Source organism: Onychostoma macrolepis, chromosome 16 (assembly GCF_012432095.1).
Source record: "Onychostoma macrolepis isolate SWU-2019 chromosome 16, ASM1243209v1, whole genome shotgun sequence".
In the NCBI taxonomy this organism is placed as follows: domain Eukaryota; kingdom Metazoa; phylum Chordata; class Actinopteri; order Cypriniformes; family Cyprinidae; genus Onychostoma; species Onychostoma macrolepis.
In genome coordinates, this window is record NC_081170.1 from 1,689,030 (window position 1) to 1,706,384 (window position 17,355).

At 29.4% G+C, this 17,355-nt stretch overlaps 1 protein-coding gene across 2 annotated transcripts in view; it reads left to right on the plus strand.

The window, feature by feature from the left end:
- Positions 1 to 490: 490 nt before the first annotated feature.
- Positions 491 to 17,355, plus strand: part of cdk14 (cyclin dependent kinase 14) — a 226,228-nt gene continuing 209,363 nt past the window's right edge. Inside the window, exons 1-2 of one of the 2 annotated variants that reach the window (XM_058747723.1) lie at positions 491 to 980; positions 8,234 to 8,265. In XM_058747723.1, the coding sequence (XP_058603706.1) occupies positions 887 to 980; positions 8,234 to 8,265 (126 nt within the window). In that variant the 5' untranslated portion in view covers positions 491 to 886. The remainder of the gene's footprint in view (positions 981 to 8,233; positions 8,266 to 17,355) is intronic. The other variant, XM_058747722.1, reaches the window with a different exon arrangement.

The window sequence follows — 17,355 nt, forward strand, 5'->3', positions numbered from 1 at the left end:
TATATATATCATGAAGCCTATTAGTAATTCATTAATTAATAATAGTTATAATAATTATTTTAATTATTAATTTATATTTGTCATTTATATTTTTTTACTTTCATTTTAAAAATATTTTCACTAATATATTTTATTTAGAATAATAATAATAAAAAATTATCAGGTTTCATCAATCTTTTTGACAGGTATTTTTGAGGCTTTTGGTTTGTAATAAAGCCTGCTTGTGTTTGACTGTTGTCCAATGTCATAAAGCTGCTTCTGTATGAAAATGCAATAAAACAAATCCAAATAGCTAAATGACGTGTGCTTATTATTATATTTGATAAAATTGTAGATTTTATATATAGTATTGTATGTGTGCATACATAAAATCTTTTCAATGTAGTGAATCAATTTCATCTCTTTTCTTCTTTTCCTGTATGAATTATTAATTAAGTCATGTACGAAATATTTGGGTCCTTAAAAAGCCATTTAAAAACTGTACAAATGTCCTGAGGATGCCTGGCTTTTATTATAAGGCGAGGCGGTGTTCAACAGATGACAGACAGCTGATGCAGCCAATAAAAGACGCGACGTCCATTCGACGGCCAATGACTGACCCGCGGGGGCGGGGCTAACTCGCCGTTTTATCCGCACTCTCGCCAAGCAGAAGGAGAATCCCAAAAATGACATCCAGCTTTCCAGAGGAAAACCGCGGCGTTTAGAGACGCTCTCCTGAAGTTTCCTTCCTCACATTATCACGGATTACAGCTCATTCTTCAGATATGTAGTCATTAGACTTCGGAAATGTGTATTTAATACAGAAGGACAGTTGTTTTTCCACAGAACCGTTATTTACGCGCCTCTGATTCCAAACTCCTGATCCTTCAGCTTCAAATCGGACATCATGTGTGATTTAATGCCAGCGGCTCAACCGGCCGAAAAAATCGGCAAAATGAAGAAATTAAGAAGAACTTTGTCGGAGAGCTTCAGTCGCATCGGTAAGTGTCTAAAAACACGGTAAAAACACGGTAAAATACGCGCCGTTATTGTTCGCGCGCTCGTCAGTTCTACAGGACTCTCTGAGGAAAGTTTGTTTTCACTGTAAACGATCGTTTAATAAATCAAACGACGAACATAAACTGTAAAACGAGACTGAAACGGATTGAAAGTGTGAATGTGAAGTGCAGATGTTGCGCCTGAGCTCCTCACGAACCAGCCGGATATAGAATACAGAATAGAATTGAGTAGAATGTGTGTGTCGATAATGCAGAGTTTTCTCCTGCAGACGCATCGCTATCTGATTGTTTGTGATCGAGTCAGAGGTGATCAATGCGTTTGATCGATCAGAAACGATCACTTTTGTGTGCTGCATTGTCAGGGTCTGAACTCGCGAGAGCTTCATGTGATCCTTGACTTCAGATCGAGCAGAAGAATCATAAATCAGCTCTTATTCATATCTCAGTTAAGCACATTGAATGCAAAGACAATAGACAATATTTGATAGATAACCATTTTTCTGTTTTTTTTTATGGCTTTGTTGGAGATGTTAGCAGTGATGGTGTTTATACATCTCAAAAACATGCAGGTCACATTTCACCCTAAAATCAAAATAAATTATTTATTTTTCATAAAGTGACGCCTATACTGTAATTACATTTATAAATATTTATATTTATATATATATTTTTAAATATGTATTATTTATTATATTATTAAAAAAATAGATTTTTAATATTTAAAGATGTTTTTAATACAATTAAAAAATTGCATTTATTTTATATATATATATATATATATATATATATATGAAAAAACTTTTCATTTTCATACTTTATAAAATGCTTTATATTTATAAAGCATTATATACTGTATAATTTATTCTATAAATAAATAAAATATTATATATTTAATTTATTTATTATATTATTAAATTTAGATTAAATTTTTAAAATATTTATATAATATATAAAATTAAATAAAAATATATAGATATTTATTATATAAAAATTATCTATCTATCTATCTATCTATCTATCTATCTATCTATCTATTTAATAAAACTATTCACCCTAAAGTCAAAATAAATGTTTTGTTTTTGTGAAGCATATATTATTATTATTGTTAATTATTATTATATTTATATTTTTCATTTATTATTATTATTTTTATTTTTAAAATATTTTCATTAATATAAAATTTTCTTTAGAAAAAAAAATAAAAATTTAATAGGTTTCATCAATCTTTTTGACAGGTATTTTTGAGGCTTTTGGTTTGTAATAAAGCCTGCTTAAGTTTGACTGTTATCCAATGTAATAAAGCTGCTTCTGTATGAAAATGCAATAAAAAAAGAAATCCAAATATGCATTTCTTAAAGACCGTAAACATAATGCAACATTTTTCATGTTATCAAGCTGAAATGTTTCAATTCTCATGAGAATTTATTTGGAAAAGCAATGATGCATCAAGCTCAGACTTAGATGTTTTTTGAGATATTTAAGTTTTGGTCTCTCACATGAAGGTTTAGTATTCTGTCATCAGATGTTTCTCCTTAGAAATGTCTCACATTTCAATATGAGCTCAGATAGAGACCAAATGAGTTGAGTAATGCTTTCAATGCAGTTTTATGGCTTCTTGTCACCGGTTAAGTAGAGACGGTTGAGCACTAGTTAGGGAACTGAGCTGGTCTCGGTGCGGTTTGGTCTTCTGTCAGTGTCATAAAGGCTCTTCTAAAGATGCTGCCTAAGGGCCTTTCTATCCCGAAGTCGCTGACTTCACCCATCAGCGTCTCACGCTTGATCTGCGCTCATCCGTTCTGTCAAAGCAGCAGCGATGGCCTGATGATTGTGTCTCTGCACAGGAGGAATTCATACAGGCTCCCTTCCAAAATCTAGTTAATTATTCTGCATGCAAAGACACCTTCGTTTGCATCATGCAGAGAGAAGACAATGCCAGCTCGGAAAAATATATGCAAGATTTGAATTAACTTATTTTACCCTCTACCATGCATGTTAGAGTATAGACTGAAGCCTGTAATGTACTGTATACATACTTCAGTTTAAATTATTTTTTTATTTTTTTTATATATTACATATAATATTTTATTGCATTATATATATATGACTCTGGACTACAAAACAATTAGCAATAGCCAACAATACATTATATGGGTCAAAATTATCCATTTTTCTTTTGTGTCAAAAATCATTAGGATATTAAGTAAAGATCATGTTCCATGAAGATATTTAGTAAATTTCCTACTGTAAATATATCAAAACTTCATTTTTGATTAGTAATATGCATTGCTAAGAACTTTATTTGGACAACTTTAAAGGAGATTTTCTCAATATTTAGATTTTTTGCACCCTCAGATTCCAGATTTTCAAATATATATAATTTTTATTTTGTGTATATAAATAATATACACAATATACACAATAAAATAGTATATGTAAATATTAAAAAATATATATATATATATATATATATATATATATATATATATATATATATATATATATATATATATATATAATTTTTATTTTGTTTATATAAATAATATACACAATATGCACAATAAAATAATATATGTAAATATTAAAAAATATATATATGCAGTTTTAATATATATATATATATATATATATATATATTATATATATAATTTTTATATTTTTGTATATAAATAATATACACTATACAGAATTAAATAATATATATAAATATTTTAAAACTATATATATATATATATATATATATGTAAAAATATGTATATATTTTTAAACATATATATTTATATATCATTTATATAATTGTATAAAATATTAAAAATTATAAAATCATATTTTATATTATTTTTAGTATTAGTATTATAAATATTTAAATATTTTTTGTAAATATTAGTTCAAAACACTTTTATATATTATATGTAAAATAAAAATAAAAATTATTATAATGATAAATGTAATTTTTTTAATGCAAAATATAATTTCTTTTGTTTGTTTTTGCCCAGTGCTTTGATCACAGTGTTTATATACATATTACAGTATGACATAAAATTATGCATGTCAAGAACATATATAAATGGATTGTGAGTCGAGTCTCACGTTCGCTTCATCCGGAGCTCTGCACGTGTGACACAGTTGCAGCATATATAGAGCGTTCAAATCACTCACTTACAGGGATGCTGTCTATGTAGGCGTCAGTCAGCAGCGCAGGGCACTAGATCTGCTGTGTTCTCTCCTCGTACGGCCCTGTGTGGATGTTCCTGGCATCTCTGTATGTTTGAAGTTGTGATGTTCTCTCATTTTGCGTGATCTTTTCATCAGGCTGCAGTGGGCTGTTTTTAGACGCCCTTCAGAAAGCTGTTCTTTTGAACGTTTGAGACGGATATTTTGAGCTCAGACTGTGTTTTTTCTTTATTGAAGTGAGTTTGCTCAATAAGACGCTTTCATGCTGATGCTGCAGAACGTCACACAGGTGTCACAGAATTAAATCCGAACCCGTTACTCGTCTTCTGTTCTCCTTGTTTTTCCCCTGAAGTGAAATCTGTAATATTTCTGCCGTTTCTGTCTGTTTTCTCTGAGGAAGGTGCAATTTAATGGCTCATTGCCTTGAAACAACAACAACAGTGACATGAATATATCATATTGCGAGGAACTTGAAAGCGGTGCTCGTTTAACACTCAGACTCGTTTGTGCTTCAGTCAACTATGAGAGAGGTTTATTAAGCAGACAAATGAAGGAGATCTGTGTCTATTATCCTGTGCCATCTGAACACATTATTAAAGGACATTTCTGGGTTTAAGTTGAGTTTTGTGGCATAAGGTTGATTACCACAATATATTTTTGTAGTTATACAAAGCAGAAATGTGAAGCTGATATTATCAAAATAATTAAATTAATTATTCAGTATTTTTAAATGTTTATTATGATAGTGTTTCACCCAATAGACTTTATATACCAAAGAGATATTTCATAAATTAATATATAATAAAATATAATTTTTTACAATTCTTTTTTAAAATTGTATATTTTATATTTTTTTTAAAAAGTGTTTTTGTTTTTTAATCGTTGTGCAGTGTCTTGCCCTATTGACTTTAGTTTACAAACTGTTTTCTGTTTCAATTAACAACACATCATAAACACTTTTACATAACAAAAATAAAAATAATAAAATTAAAAATTAATTATAAAAATATAGATTTTAAAAATATATTTATTAAATTATTTTATTATTAAAATGTAGCATTTATTTTTCTGTGGTAATGCTGTTCATTACCACAGTTATTTTCTATATATATATATATATATATATATATATATATATAATAATAAAATATAGATTTTTGTATTAAAAACATGTATTCAATTATTTTATATTTACATTTTTGTAGTATTTTTGAGTGTTTATTGCTGCGTGGTGTTTTGGTCCATAGATATTTTAGAGTCCAAATTATTTTCTGTGGTAATGAACAACATATCACAAACACTTTTACATAAAAAAAAAAAAAAAAAAAATATATATATATATATATATATATATATATATATATATATATATATATAAATATTTTTTTCTTGAATAATTTTAAGTTTTTAATAAAATTATTTTATATTTAAAAAAAAGTAGTATTATTGAGTGTTTATCGCTGTACAGTCTCTTGCCCTACATCATTTTACACTTTTACATTTCAGTATGGGTGTAATATAGGTATTTGACCATAAGTTGGTCTACTGACTGCGGATCAATCCTCCCTCTGGGTGAGACACAATACAGATCTTTACCACAATCATTAAAAAGATAAAACGACTGTCATCCAGTATTTACGCTTACATTCAGTCTCATTAGATCTGAGAGCAAAGCTTTATTACCAACGATCAATTCTCTGCTCCCAGTGCTCATTTCATCCCGCTTCTGTTCCTTCATCAAATGATGTTCTCTGTGAAGGTTGATGTTTGCTGTGACGGAGTATCAGGTTAAATCTTCACCTTTCAATAAACAAAACCATTTCTTTACTACTTTATGGGAGATGAAAACAACTTCAGCATCTGATAAACATCAAGGCCACATTTCACTCCAAAATCAAAAGAAATTGTATATTTTTTTATAATGTACTCTATAAATACCTTGCAGTTTACCTTACAGTTCATACGGTCTGTAATTCATTCAATTGATCACTTTTATTAGTTTTTAATATTTATTTACTATATTATTCAAAATGATTAGATTCATAAATAATATATAATTTAAAATAAAAAATTTAAGTAATATTTTTAAATATAATAAATAAAATATACCTTGTATTATTAAAATAAAATATATGTTAATAAAATAAATAATATATCTTGTTATTATACATATATATATATATATATATATATATACTGTATATACACAACACAAACACACTACATAACAAAAGTACAATATCATATCATATATAACGGCTTGACATTAAGCATTCTCATGTGGTTGTCCTTCGGATAAGTAAATGACAAATTTAAGTATAAAAATCACTTGCCCAGAGAGAAAAATTAAGTTAAATTGAGTTATAAATATAATTATTTATTGTAGTTATTTAGATTTTTCTTTTAAATGAAATAATGAACAAAATAATAAAGTGTGATAATACTATTATATTTTAAAATAAAAGTTAGAATTAAATACAAATACAATTATTTTATAGTAAACTTAAAAATAAAATGCTAATATTTACTTATATATATTACATATTATATATATATATATATATATATATATATATATATATATATAATTTTCATCATTTTCAAACTTAAATTTAAAAAGTTTTAATTAGTTAAATTTAATCAGTCAATTAGTATAATAAGACATTTGGGCTGTTACCAAACAAATGAAATCAGTATCAACAAAATTCATCTTTGCAATGCAGAAGAAGCAGAAGCTGCATCTGAAGTGGGATCTATTTACACACTGTTTAATGCAGCTCTGAGGGACATGGAATAATTTAATCTGCAATTACAAATGAATAAATAATGTTTTGATACATAAAACGTTGAATACTGATATTTGAAATAAATTTTTTTAAATACTGTAAATGTGAAATTAAAACCACCAGTAGGTGGCATCAAGTCACTGTTAATAAGTGAGTCATTGTGACTGAACCGAATCATTTAAACGGTTGATTCATTCAGGCACAAAACACCGTCATGTTGCTCAGAGACGCAAAACAGCACTGTGGCTGTGTTTGGAGTTATTTTTGTTGGTGAATAGAGCAAAAACAGGCAATATGGTGTCTAAAACGTAAGTCTCTTAATGTTAACTTCTTGTTTATTGAACTGTTATCACATTTGTAATCATGATGATTTTTGAAGCAAAAAAAAAAATCGTGTGATATTAACTATATGAAATGATATAAATGCATACATTTTCCTCCCCCATGTCTTGAATTTTCTGATCATTCTTCATGCATTGTAATTGTAATACTGAATCATGCAGTGAAAGAATGCACGTGAGCTAGTCTAACCTAGACGACTTTACGTAATTATGCGTGCACTCTTTGTTTGATTCTTGCAATATACTCGTTAAAACAACAATTACGAAATTATCGCAAATGATATATAATCGCACACCCTATAACAAAGGCTATATCACAAATAAAGGCAGTTATTATTGTTTTTGGTATTGAATTTTTCAAGTTACTTGTCTGATTGGGAAAGTAAATTCCTCTTTCACTTGCCCGTCCAAAACATTCACTTGTCCCGGACAAGCGGACAAGCGTTAATGTCAAGCCCTGTATAATATCAAACTTTATACTTTATAAACATACTCTGAATAAAATATTTATGTATTTTTATAAAATATTTAAAATATTAAATATTTTTAAAAATACTTTCTATAAAACTTTATATTTTCAGAAATATATATATATATATTGTGTGTGTGTTTTAAAAATATATTATTATTATTATTAAAACATATACAATTAATAACAAAAATAAATATAAAATAAAAACACAACCTTTATTTTTTTTTTTATTTATGGAAAATGTATTTTCTAATTTCTTTCATTTGATTTTGGGGTTAAATGTAAGAATATTCCTGTGGCTGTGGATGGAAAATATTCCGGCCAATTACAGTCTTACTTGTTTTTCATTTGCATGTGCAGAATGCATTAAAGAGCCACTTTTTTGCTTATTTGATTCTTTTATTCACTGTTCAGTAGTCAGTAAAACGGATGTGTAATATCACTTTTCTTTCTCTCCCCCTCAAGCCTTCAAGAAAGAAGACAGCGGCTTTGACGAGGTGAGAGAAAACACAGCCGTGTGACTTTCACGATCCTGCGAATGTTGGACGATGCAGTTAATATAACCGTCGTGAGCCGTTATTGATATAAAGCCTCGGTCGTGTCTGTCTGTGGTTTAAAGGGTTTCACGCCTGTCGCTGGAGCAGTGCATGCTGGGATGTGTTGTTTGGGTGTGTGGGTCTCTGGGGTTAAAGTGTCAGCTGTCTATTGCGTTGGCTCTCGAGTGACACAGAAACGCTCCGCAGGAAGACCAGACGTCATTTTAATGCTCTTGATGTGAATTCATGTTACACTCTTACAGACGTTACTCAGGGATTATTGCTATTTTTTCTCGTATTCCAAGAGCATTGTTTTAAAGACATCTGAAATATCTAAGACAAACTTTAAAACCAAAAATTCTCAAAAATATAATCAAAACCAAAATGATTGTGTCTTTAGTCAGTCATCTAAGCTTTGATTTAGTGCACCGTGATAAACATTTAAAAATAAGATAAAAACATTTATATGTGACTCTGGAGCACAGAAGCAGTCATAAGCAGCACAGCTATATTTGTAGCAATAGCCAACAATACATTATATGCGTCAAAATGATAAATTTTTCTTTTATGCCAAAAATCATTAGGATATTAAGTAAAGATCATGTTCCATGAAGATATTTTGTAAGTTTCTTACTGTAAATATATCAAAACTTCATTTTTGATTAGTAATATGCATTGCTAAGAACTTCATTTGGACAACTTTAAAGGTGATTTTCTCAATACATTGAATTTTTTTGCACGCTCAGATTCCAGATTCCAGCCAAATATTGTTCTATACATCAATGGAAAGATTATTTATTCAGCTTTCAGATGATGTATAAATCTCAATTCAAAATTTGACCCTTATGACTGGTTTTGTGCTCCAGGGTCACATTTATATAAATATACAGCGGTGGCCAAAATGATTAGAACACTAGTATTTCATTTAGCCATTAATTGTAATAATCCAGTGAGATTTTTGTTTATTTAAAATATGAAATATTGTCATATTGTCCAACATTACTTAAAACAAGCATGTATACATGTATATTCTGATGCATATGAACTTCATGTTCAGAATAAAGGCAGTCAGTACCGGAAGCATCGGTAAACGACGTGTGGAGCGTGAGAGGTGATCTTTATATAACCCTGAGCTCTTTCTCTGCCGTCACGTCTGGTTAGTCCCGGACGAGCGTCTGTGTTTCTGTGTTCTCCAGAGACTCATGGGAAGGCAGGCATGCAGGAGGCCCGTCTATCCGTTTCACAAACGCAACAGAAACGCAGAACAGCCAGCGCGACTGAACCAATGTAAAATTCAACAGATCACACAAACTACTTGGCCTTTTTCCTACCTGTCAGCTAGGGATGCACCGAAATGAAATTCTTGGCTGAAGCCGAACAAAATGAAACACTGGGCCGAAGACCGAATACCAAACACATGTATTTTGCCACTTTTTTTCACCATTGCATAAATGAAATAACCAAAATGTGCTTTTTACTGTTTTCAATTCAATTCAAGTTTATTTGTAAAGCGCTTGTCACAATGCAAATCGTTGCAAAGCAGCTTTACAGAAAATTAAATATTCTACACTATATTTAGTAATAGCTTATCAGTAGTGACTATCTCAAGTTGATGTGCGTTATTGCAAAATTTGGTAGTTTTGTGTGGCATGTTTTGTCTTGCTTTTCAAATAAAAAAATTACAAAAAATATTTACTTAACATTTTTTACTGTTCTAGCAGACATTATACCAACAAAGCACAATTTTAACTTAAAATTAATAAGTTAGTAAAAAATATTTTATGGCCATTTTTGAGACCCCCTTCTTGAATCAGGCATGCATTTTTACTGTACAAATAAATAAAAAATACTTCTTTTAAAACATTAGAAAATATTACAGATCCCAATTTGAACACTATATGTGAATGTTATAATAGAGCTCATTATTATTGTCTTACGTTTTTATTTTATTTTACAGAACTACAGTAAAATTACAATACTAACATTTATGAATGTTGATTTTGTGCTTCTTTTTGTTGACAACAGCACATTTATGAATGATTCTCATTACGAATTTGGGAAGATGTTTGCCGCACGTATCACATTGTCACATGACTTTAAAATTTTTTTATAAAAATGTGTCTGAGCAACTGATGAGTAACAGTGTTCCCTCACGCTTCGTTGCCTCGTTGTGCTTCACGTTTGACGGCTAGAGTTTCTGAAATGATGTGAAATGAGGATTTTATGCATTTTTCTAGTTCAAAGTATTCATTAGTTACATAAACAGAACTCTATTTACATTCACAGCCCAATTTACTTCTGAAATCTGACGTGAAGCAGGATATTAGTGAGAATATTGTTGGATGGAACTTGACTTTCTCCATCAGGATTTGATTGGATGGTGAAAAGTGAGCATTACTAGAATATCAAATGATGCCAGCCGAAAAGAAACATTGTTTCAGAGGCAAGACAAGTTTTAAACTTTAATGAAAGATTCATTAGATTCATCAGAATCGTGCACAATAAGAGCTTGTGTTAAAAAAAGATCCTATTTGCATATTGAGAGTAAGTTTTGCATAGATAAGCAGTACTCATTATTTCTTGAGAAAATATAAAAATGCAGTTATGATATGAAATTTTTTGTTTATTTATGTATCACAAAATTTTATGTAATATTATTTAATGTCTAATAAAATTGTTATTTTATTTATTTCTTTGAAATATTAAACAAATAAATAATGCTGTTATATAATATCATAATATAAAATATATGAAGTTATTATAATGTTTTTCTTTAAAACATTAAACAAATGTTATTTAGAATATTTAATATACAGTAAAATATATAATTTATTATATTATATTTCAGTTATTCATTTATTGATTAGAAATATTAAACAAATAAATGTTATTTAATATAATAAAATATTTATTTATTTCCTTTCTTTAAAATATTAAACAAATAGATAATATTTATAATATAATCTATGACAATATACAGTTTGTTTTGATTTATTTATTATTTATTTTATTTGATTTTACTTTACTTTTTAAATTTATTTTATAATTAAATTTTTTTTCTCTGCAAAAATGCTGCAGCAGTATTTCTTGGAATTGTATCTTGGCAGTATTCAAATAATGGTGATTATTTTTAGCTTGTTTGTCCATGAAAATGGTGTCTGTGTGCAGTTTGTTGAAATGATAAGACTTGTGGCGTTCAGAAGCGTTCTCTTCATGGGAAGCGGTTATAAATGTCTGCCGCCGCTGGGGAAACATGTGAAGAATCTGAGAAAGAAAGGGACTGTTTCCTGTTGGCCATGAAGAGCGTCTCTGAGAGAGCAGAAAGTATTTGACCTCCCTGAGACGTGTGTGTGTGTGTGTGTGTGTGTGTGTATAACTTGATGACAGTTTCTCTGTTTGTTTCTCTGATTTTGGCTCAAAAATATCACTCGCGGACAGAATATTGCATTGCATTTCCAATCAAGATTTTGTCAAATGATGCAAATACAGTGAACATATTTAATGCACATTTCATCCAAGAATGTCAGAAAATATTAGGCTATCTAACAACAGCATGAGACTGATGTTTGTTCACTTCTGGACTTTGTTAATAGACAAATGCATCATAGTGTGCGAGTGAAAAGAGTTTGAAGAGAGTTTATTTTCAGGGATCAGCAGAGTTAGTGTGCTTTATTTATGCATGTGATTGTGGATCTGTAGTGCTGTTACGGACTTTAACGAGCGCTGAAGTTGGTGACTCGTCTGCAGTGTTTGACTAACGATGCAGTGCCATTACATTCATCTGTGAATCACAGCAAAATCAAAGAAAGAAGTTAGATTTTAGTTTTTTTTTTTTTTAAATATCTCATGACTAATACAAGAGAAGTCGGTACTAAAAAAATGAAAACGTCACAGTACCAGGTTTTTTTAAGTACCGGTGGTACTCGTTTCATTCGAGTAAACTAAACCAGCGTCATATCACACAGAAATTTAAAGGTATTCACGGCAACCCGTCAAAATAAAAGTTCGGTTTAGACATTGTGCCAGAAATATATTAGGCTACTATTATTTAGTAGAATGTATGTGATGTCTACTACTACTACTGTTTAAAAAATTAATTTTTTATTCCATGTTTTAATTTTAATAGTAAATCCCCTTTATTTAGGCCTACCAAAAGATAAATTAAATTTGGGTGAAACTTGTTTACTGTTTTCCATACTTTTATTACTTTTTATAACTTGAAACACAATTTTAAATAAGCATAAAGAATGGCATTGATGTTTGTACATTTTATTTTTGTTTGACTTTATTAATAAAAATAGTGTGTTTTTTAATTAGCATGTTTTTCTGTTTTGCTTTGGTACCGAGAACCGTGGATTTTCTCTGGTATCGGTACCGAATACAGAAATTTTGGTACCGTGACAACACTACATTGTAGCATTTGTTGCATTTAATTTTATTTTTGTTGATTTTAATTATTTAAAAAATATATTTTAATTATTTTTAAAAAGTGACGATTAATAACACACACACAAAAAAATCACATTTATTTCTATAGTGCTTGATACAATGCAGGTTTTATATTAGAATTAAGAATTTTTATTTATTGTTTGAATTAGTTTTTGTTTTTATATTTTTAGTTTTAGCATTTTTTTTGTTTTTGTTATTTTTATTATTTTATTTAAATATGTCTATGTAGTTTTTATTTATTTTTATTAGTAGTTTCAATTAGTTTTTGTTTTTTATAGTTTTAATTTTTATTTCAGTATTAGTACGTCTAGTTACAAACAGAAATGTTTCCTTTGGGAACTAGTTCAATTAAAACTTGTTTCATGAATCAATTCAGTTCAAAGTTGATTCAATTCAGTTCAATAATTACGAAACCAATTCTGTCGAGCGATAAAGCAGCTCAAAAAAAAAAAGTGTTACATTGTAATGAAGAAGATGATGTACAATCATAATGATTCTGAAAACATGATTTATTTAGGATTCATTTATAAGCAGACTAGCGTTTCAGAGTTCTTCTGATTCTGGAGTGATTGGCTCTCGTTGTTTGTTGTGAGTCAGATGAATGAACTGATTCTGCTGTGGTTATTTATAGCGCGATGTGGCTCCTTGTCACATGACTTCATCATCATCTGGACTGGTTTTTTGCTCTCTTAATGACTCCACAAAGGTCAGCTTTGATTCGCCACAGGGTGACCTCGCTGGTTGAAGAAATTCATTCTGTCACCCTCATGTCATTGTGAAATCATATACTGTAATTTTTTTCTTCTGTGCAGCTTTGAATGTGAAATTTGTGAATGTTCATGCAGATCTTTTTTCCATAAATTAACACTTCACATGCATGACACTTCAGCTCCACAAATATCCATATGTCTCGTGCGCTATATTCAGAGTCATGTGATGCTTTGTATGAAGAACAAGTTATATATTGAAAATCATTAATTTAATATCTCAAATCAGGTCTCTGACATCCAACCTGTGCCATATTTGCGGTTTATTTTTCAGTCTGTTTCTCACATAAATCATCATATGACGTCTGAAGACTTGGAAGCGTGCACTAGTTGTGTGGACTATTGTTATGATACTTTTTATGGTGTTGTTTTGTCTTTTTTGGAGTAAAGACTCTTCATAATTTCTGTTTTTATGTCTGTTTAATCGAATTGCATTTTTTTTTTCTGATAAATTTCGATTTCGATTTTTAAAATGCAGTGAAAAAAAATCAAGGTTTGCTGTGAATTTTTTTTTTTAATATATTTTAATATGCTTAGTAATAATAATGATAATAATATTAATAATAATAATAATTATTATTATTAATTTTATTATTTAAATAAAATGGACTAAATTTAAACAAAAAGAAATATCACTATTGTAATTTTACTGTAGAAATGTTTAAGAAAGAAATAATAATAATAATAAATCTATTATTATAAAAATTATTATTATTATACTACATAAAAATAGGTAAATTACTAAATAAAAACAGAATAAGAAATTAATTTCACAATAAATTGTAATATCTCACTGTAAAATCTGATATTTTAAATGCATATATACATAATATCCTTATTTTACACTGTAACAGTAAAATTACAATACTAATATTAATGGCTGTCTTTTTTCCCCCTTTATTCCTCCAAATGTTAAACCATCAAACTTATATTTTGACTGAAAACCCCAGGGACCCTTAAAGACCCTTAAAGCTTCTCGTTACAAGTTTGTGAAGATATTTGGTGCATAAATATTTGGTTCCTAAATGCATGTTAAATCAACTCATATTTATCATTTATTGTGAACCGAGTCGCTCTGAGATGCTGGAAAAAACGTCTGCTCACGTGTAAACAAACACAGTGCTGCGCATAGATTTATTGAATTAAATCACAGCCCTTGCACTAAAGCCATATCACGATTCCGGCTTGATGTCGATGAATCGTGCGGCTCTAGTTGAAGCTGTTGCTGATGCTGCAGGCCGGATCTTCTCACTGAGTCGAAGAAGCACAGATTCTGTCCTCCACACGGCTAATGGAGAGCCGGCGCACTGAATCTTAAATAACTCTGGGTTCACAGCTGAAGGAATGCTGTGTGTGAAGCCCTGAGGGATCGAGCTGCAGTGAGAATGTGTTCATTGTGAGCGCTGGAGAGGAAGGATGCCTGTATTAATGTCTATGGAGAAGAAATGCACTCCTTTAGATTCAAATTTACATTTTCTAATTTAGCAGATGCTTTTATCCAAAGCGACTTACAAATGAGGAATACAAGAAGCAATTCATCTTAAGGAGGCAATAACATGAGAAGTGCCTGTAATACAAGGAGAGATGTAAAAAATGGTGAAAGCACAGAGAATAAAGCTTGCATATGTGTTATTCATTTTCAGTATTAAATTACATGATAATACATATATTACATTTATATATAAAATATAATTAAAAACAATTATTTATATGTATATATATATACATTTAAAATGTTATAAAATGTAATATATTATATAATAAATGAATAATCAAAACTTTTATTCATATTAAATAATATAAAAATTTAATATATTGTATACATGTAGATATAACAATTATATATCTTTTAATGCATAAAATATATATTTATGTATTATATAATAAATGAATGACAATTAAAAATTAAAAATATTATGTATACATATTTAGTAATATTAAATTACATAATATATATATATATATATATATATAAATATTAAATGTAATATAATTAAATATACATACATAGCCATCTATTAATCAATTGATAGACAAGGTTTGAATTATTAATCATCATCCCTAGATTGGAGTTGATATAATAATGCATTTTAAGCTGTACCTATCAAAATTGGTCATTTATACACACACACACACACACATATATATTTATATATATTATTCATAAATATTAAATAATATAATATAATAATAATATATTTATAAAATAATCTAATTATCATTACATCTATATTGAAGTGGAGATAATGCATTTCAAGCTCTACGTATCAAAATGCATTATCAGAATTACATTTTCATTTACTTATTTAGCAGATGGTTTTATCAAAAGTGACTCATAATTAAGGAAATGAATTATAACTGTGTGAACTCTTTATTTTTGGATTCAGTCTTGACGCTTGCAGCTCTGTGATTCGATTGAAGACATCACAAAGGAATTGTAATTTTCTAATCATAAATTGCAGCCTCTCGTCGTCTCCTGTCTTTTCTCCGTGTGCAAGAAGTTCATTATTTATTCTGGACTGAATTGGAGTCTGGCACGTTCTCTGCTTTCATTTGTTTGCTGTCAGCATGTGGAATTAATTTAATAAATGTCGTCTTTCATCATGTTAAAGGCTCCCCGGTTATTTGCGGAGCGGGCTCGTTGTTGCCACCGTAAATCGTGCATTTTTCCTTTTGTGTTTGAGGGAAAAGCTTCAGCCTTCGTTTTCAGCCTCATCTTGACGTCTCCTCGTCTTTGATGATGAATATAATCTGATATAAGTCTTATAATCTACTGCTATTCGTAAATTAATCCTTAACATACAGTAAGTGGGTCAGAGTTTTTAAGGGCATTGAAAGTGTGTGTTACAAAAGATTTTTTGACTTGTACGAACACACTCGAAAACTATACCGAGGCCTGAATCTAAGATTTATGTATTTGAATTGCATATAAAATGTCCATCCATTTGTATTACACGGTTTAACATAAATAAACTAATAAATTTAATGTGATGAATATTAATCAGTCATACAGAAATGAAACGGGTCAGATTTCTGCACTCAAAAAAACCCCAAAAACCAGCATAGTTTATTTTACTATACTTAAGTATTTATTTATTTATTTATTTTTTAAGTAACATTTTCAAAATGCATTTATTCAGATGACTCAGAATCAGGATAAATCTGCTCATTGTAAAAACAATTCCTTTTTTTTCTTAAGAACTGATTGTCTCAAGAATTGAGATAAATAAATTGCATATAAAAAATTCAAAGAAGAAAACACTAAAATAATAAATATTTTGACGCAGAGAAAGTAAGTTTCAGACTTTCTGAAAAAAAAAAAAAAACTGTATATATATATATATATATATATATATATATATATTAGTGCTGTCAAAATTAGCGCGTTAACGCAGGCGATTCATTTTTTCAGTTTAACGCGTTAAAATTATTTAACACCGTTAACGCAGGGGCGGAGCTTAGGGTTGGCCACCCCACTCATAACTGCTGTTTCTGTCTGTTTTTTCTTGACAAGAAGTGCATTTATTCAGTCGCAGAACGTCTTTACGATCACATCAATCCAGAGACGTTTCAGACGTGCGCTCCAGCTTCACTTCAGCGGCAGGCGCGAGTCAAACAAGCGCGGAAACCGGCGCGTGCTGTAGCCTGTATCAATTCATATCAAAGCGCAAAATAAACTACGTGCATGCAATGTCGTGATCAGTTAAGGCATGAAGTTACCAAAAAGGCGATTAAAGCTGCCTTAAAACTGTGCATGCATGTAATATGTTATATACGAGTTACATTAAGAACGTGTCTCTGAAATGGTTTTCAAAACTGTCCTGGAGCAGCCCAG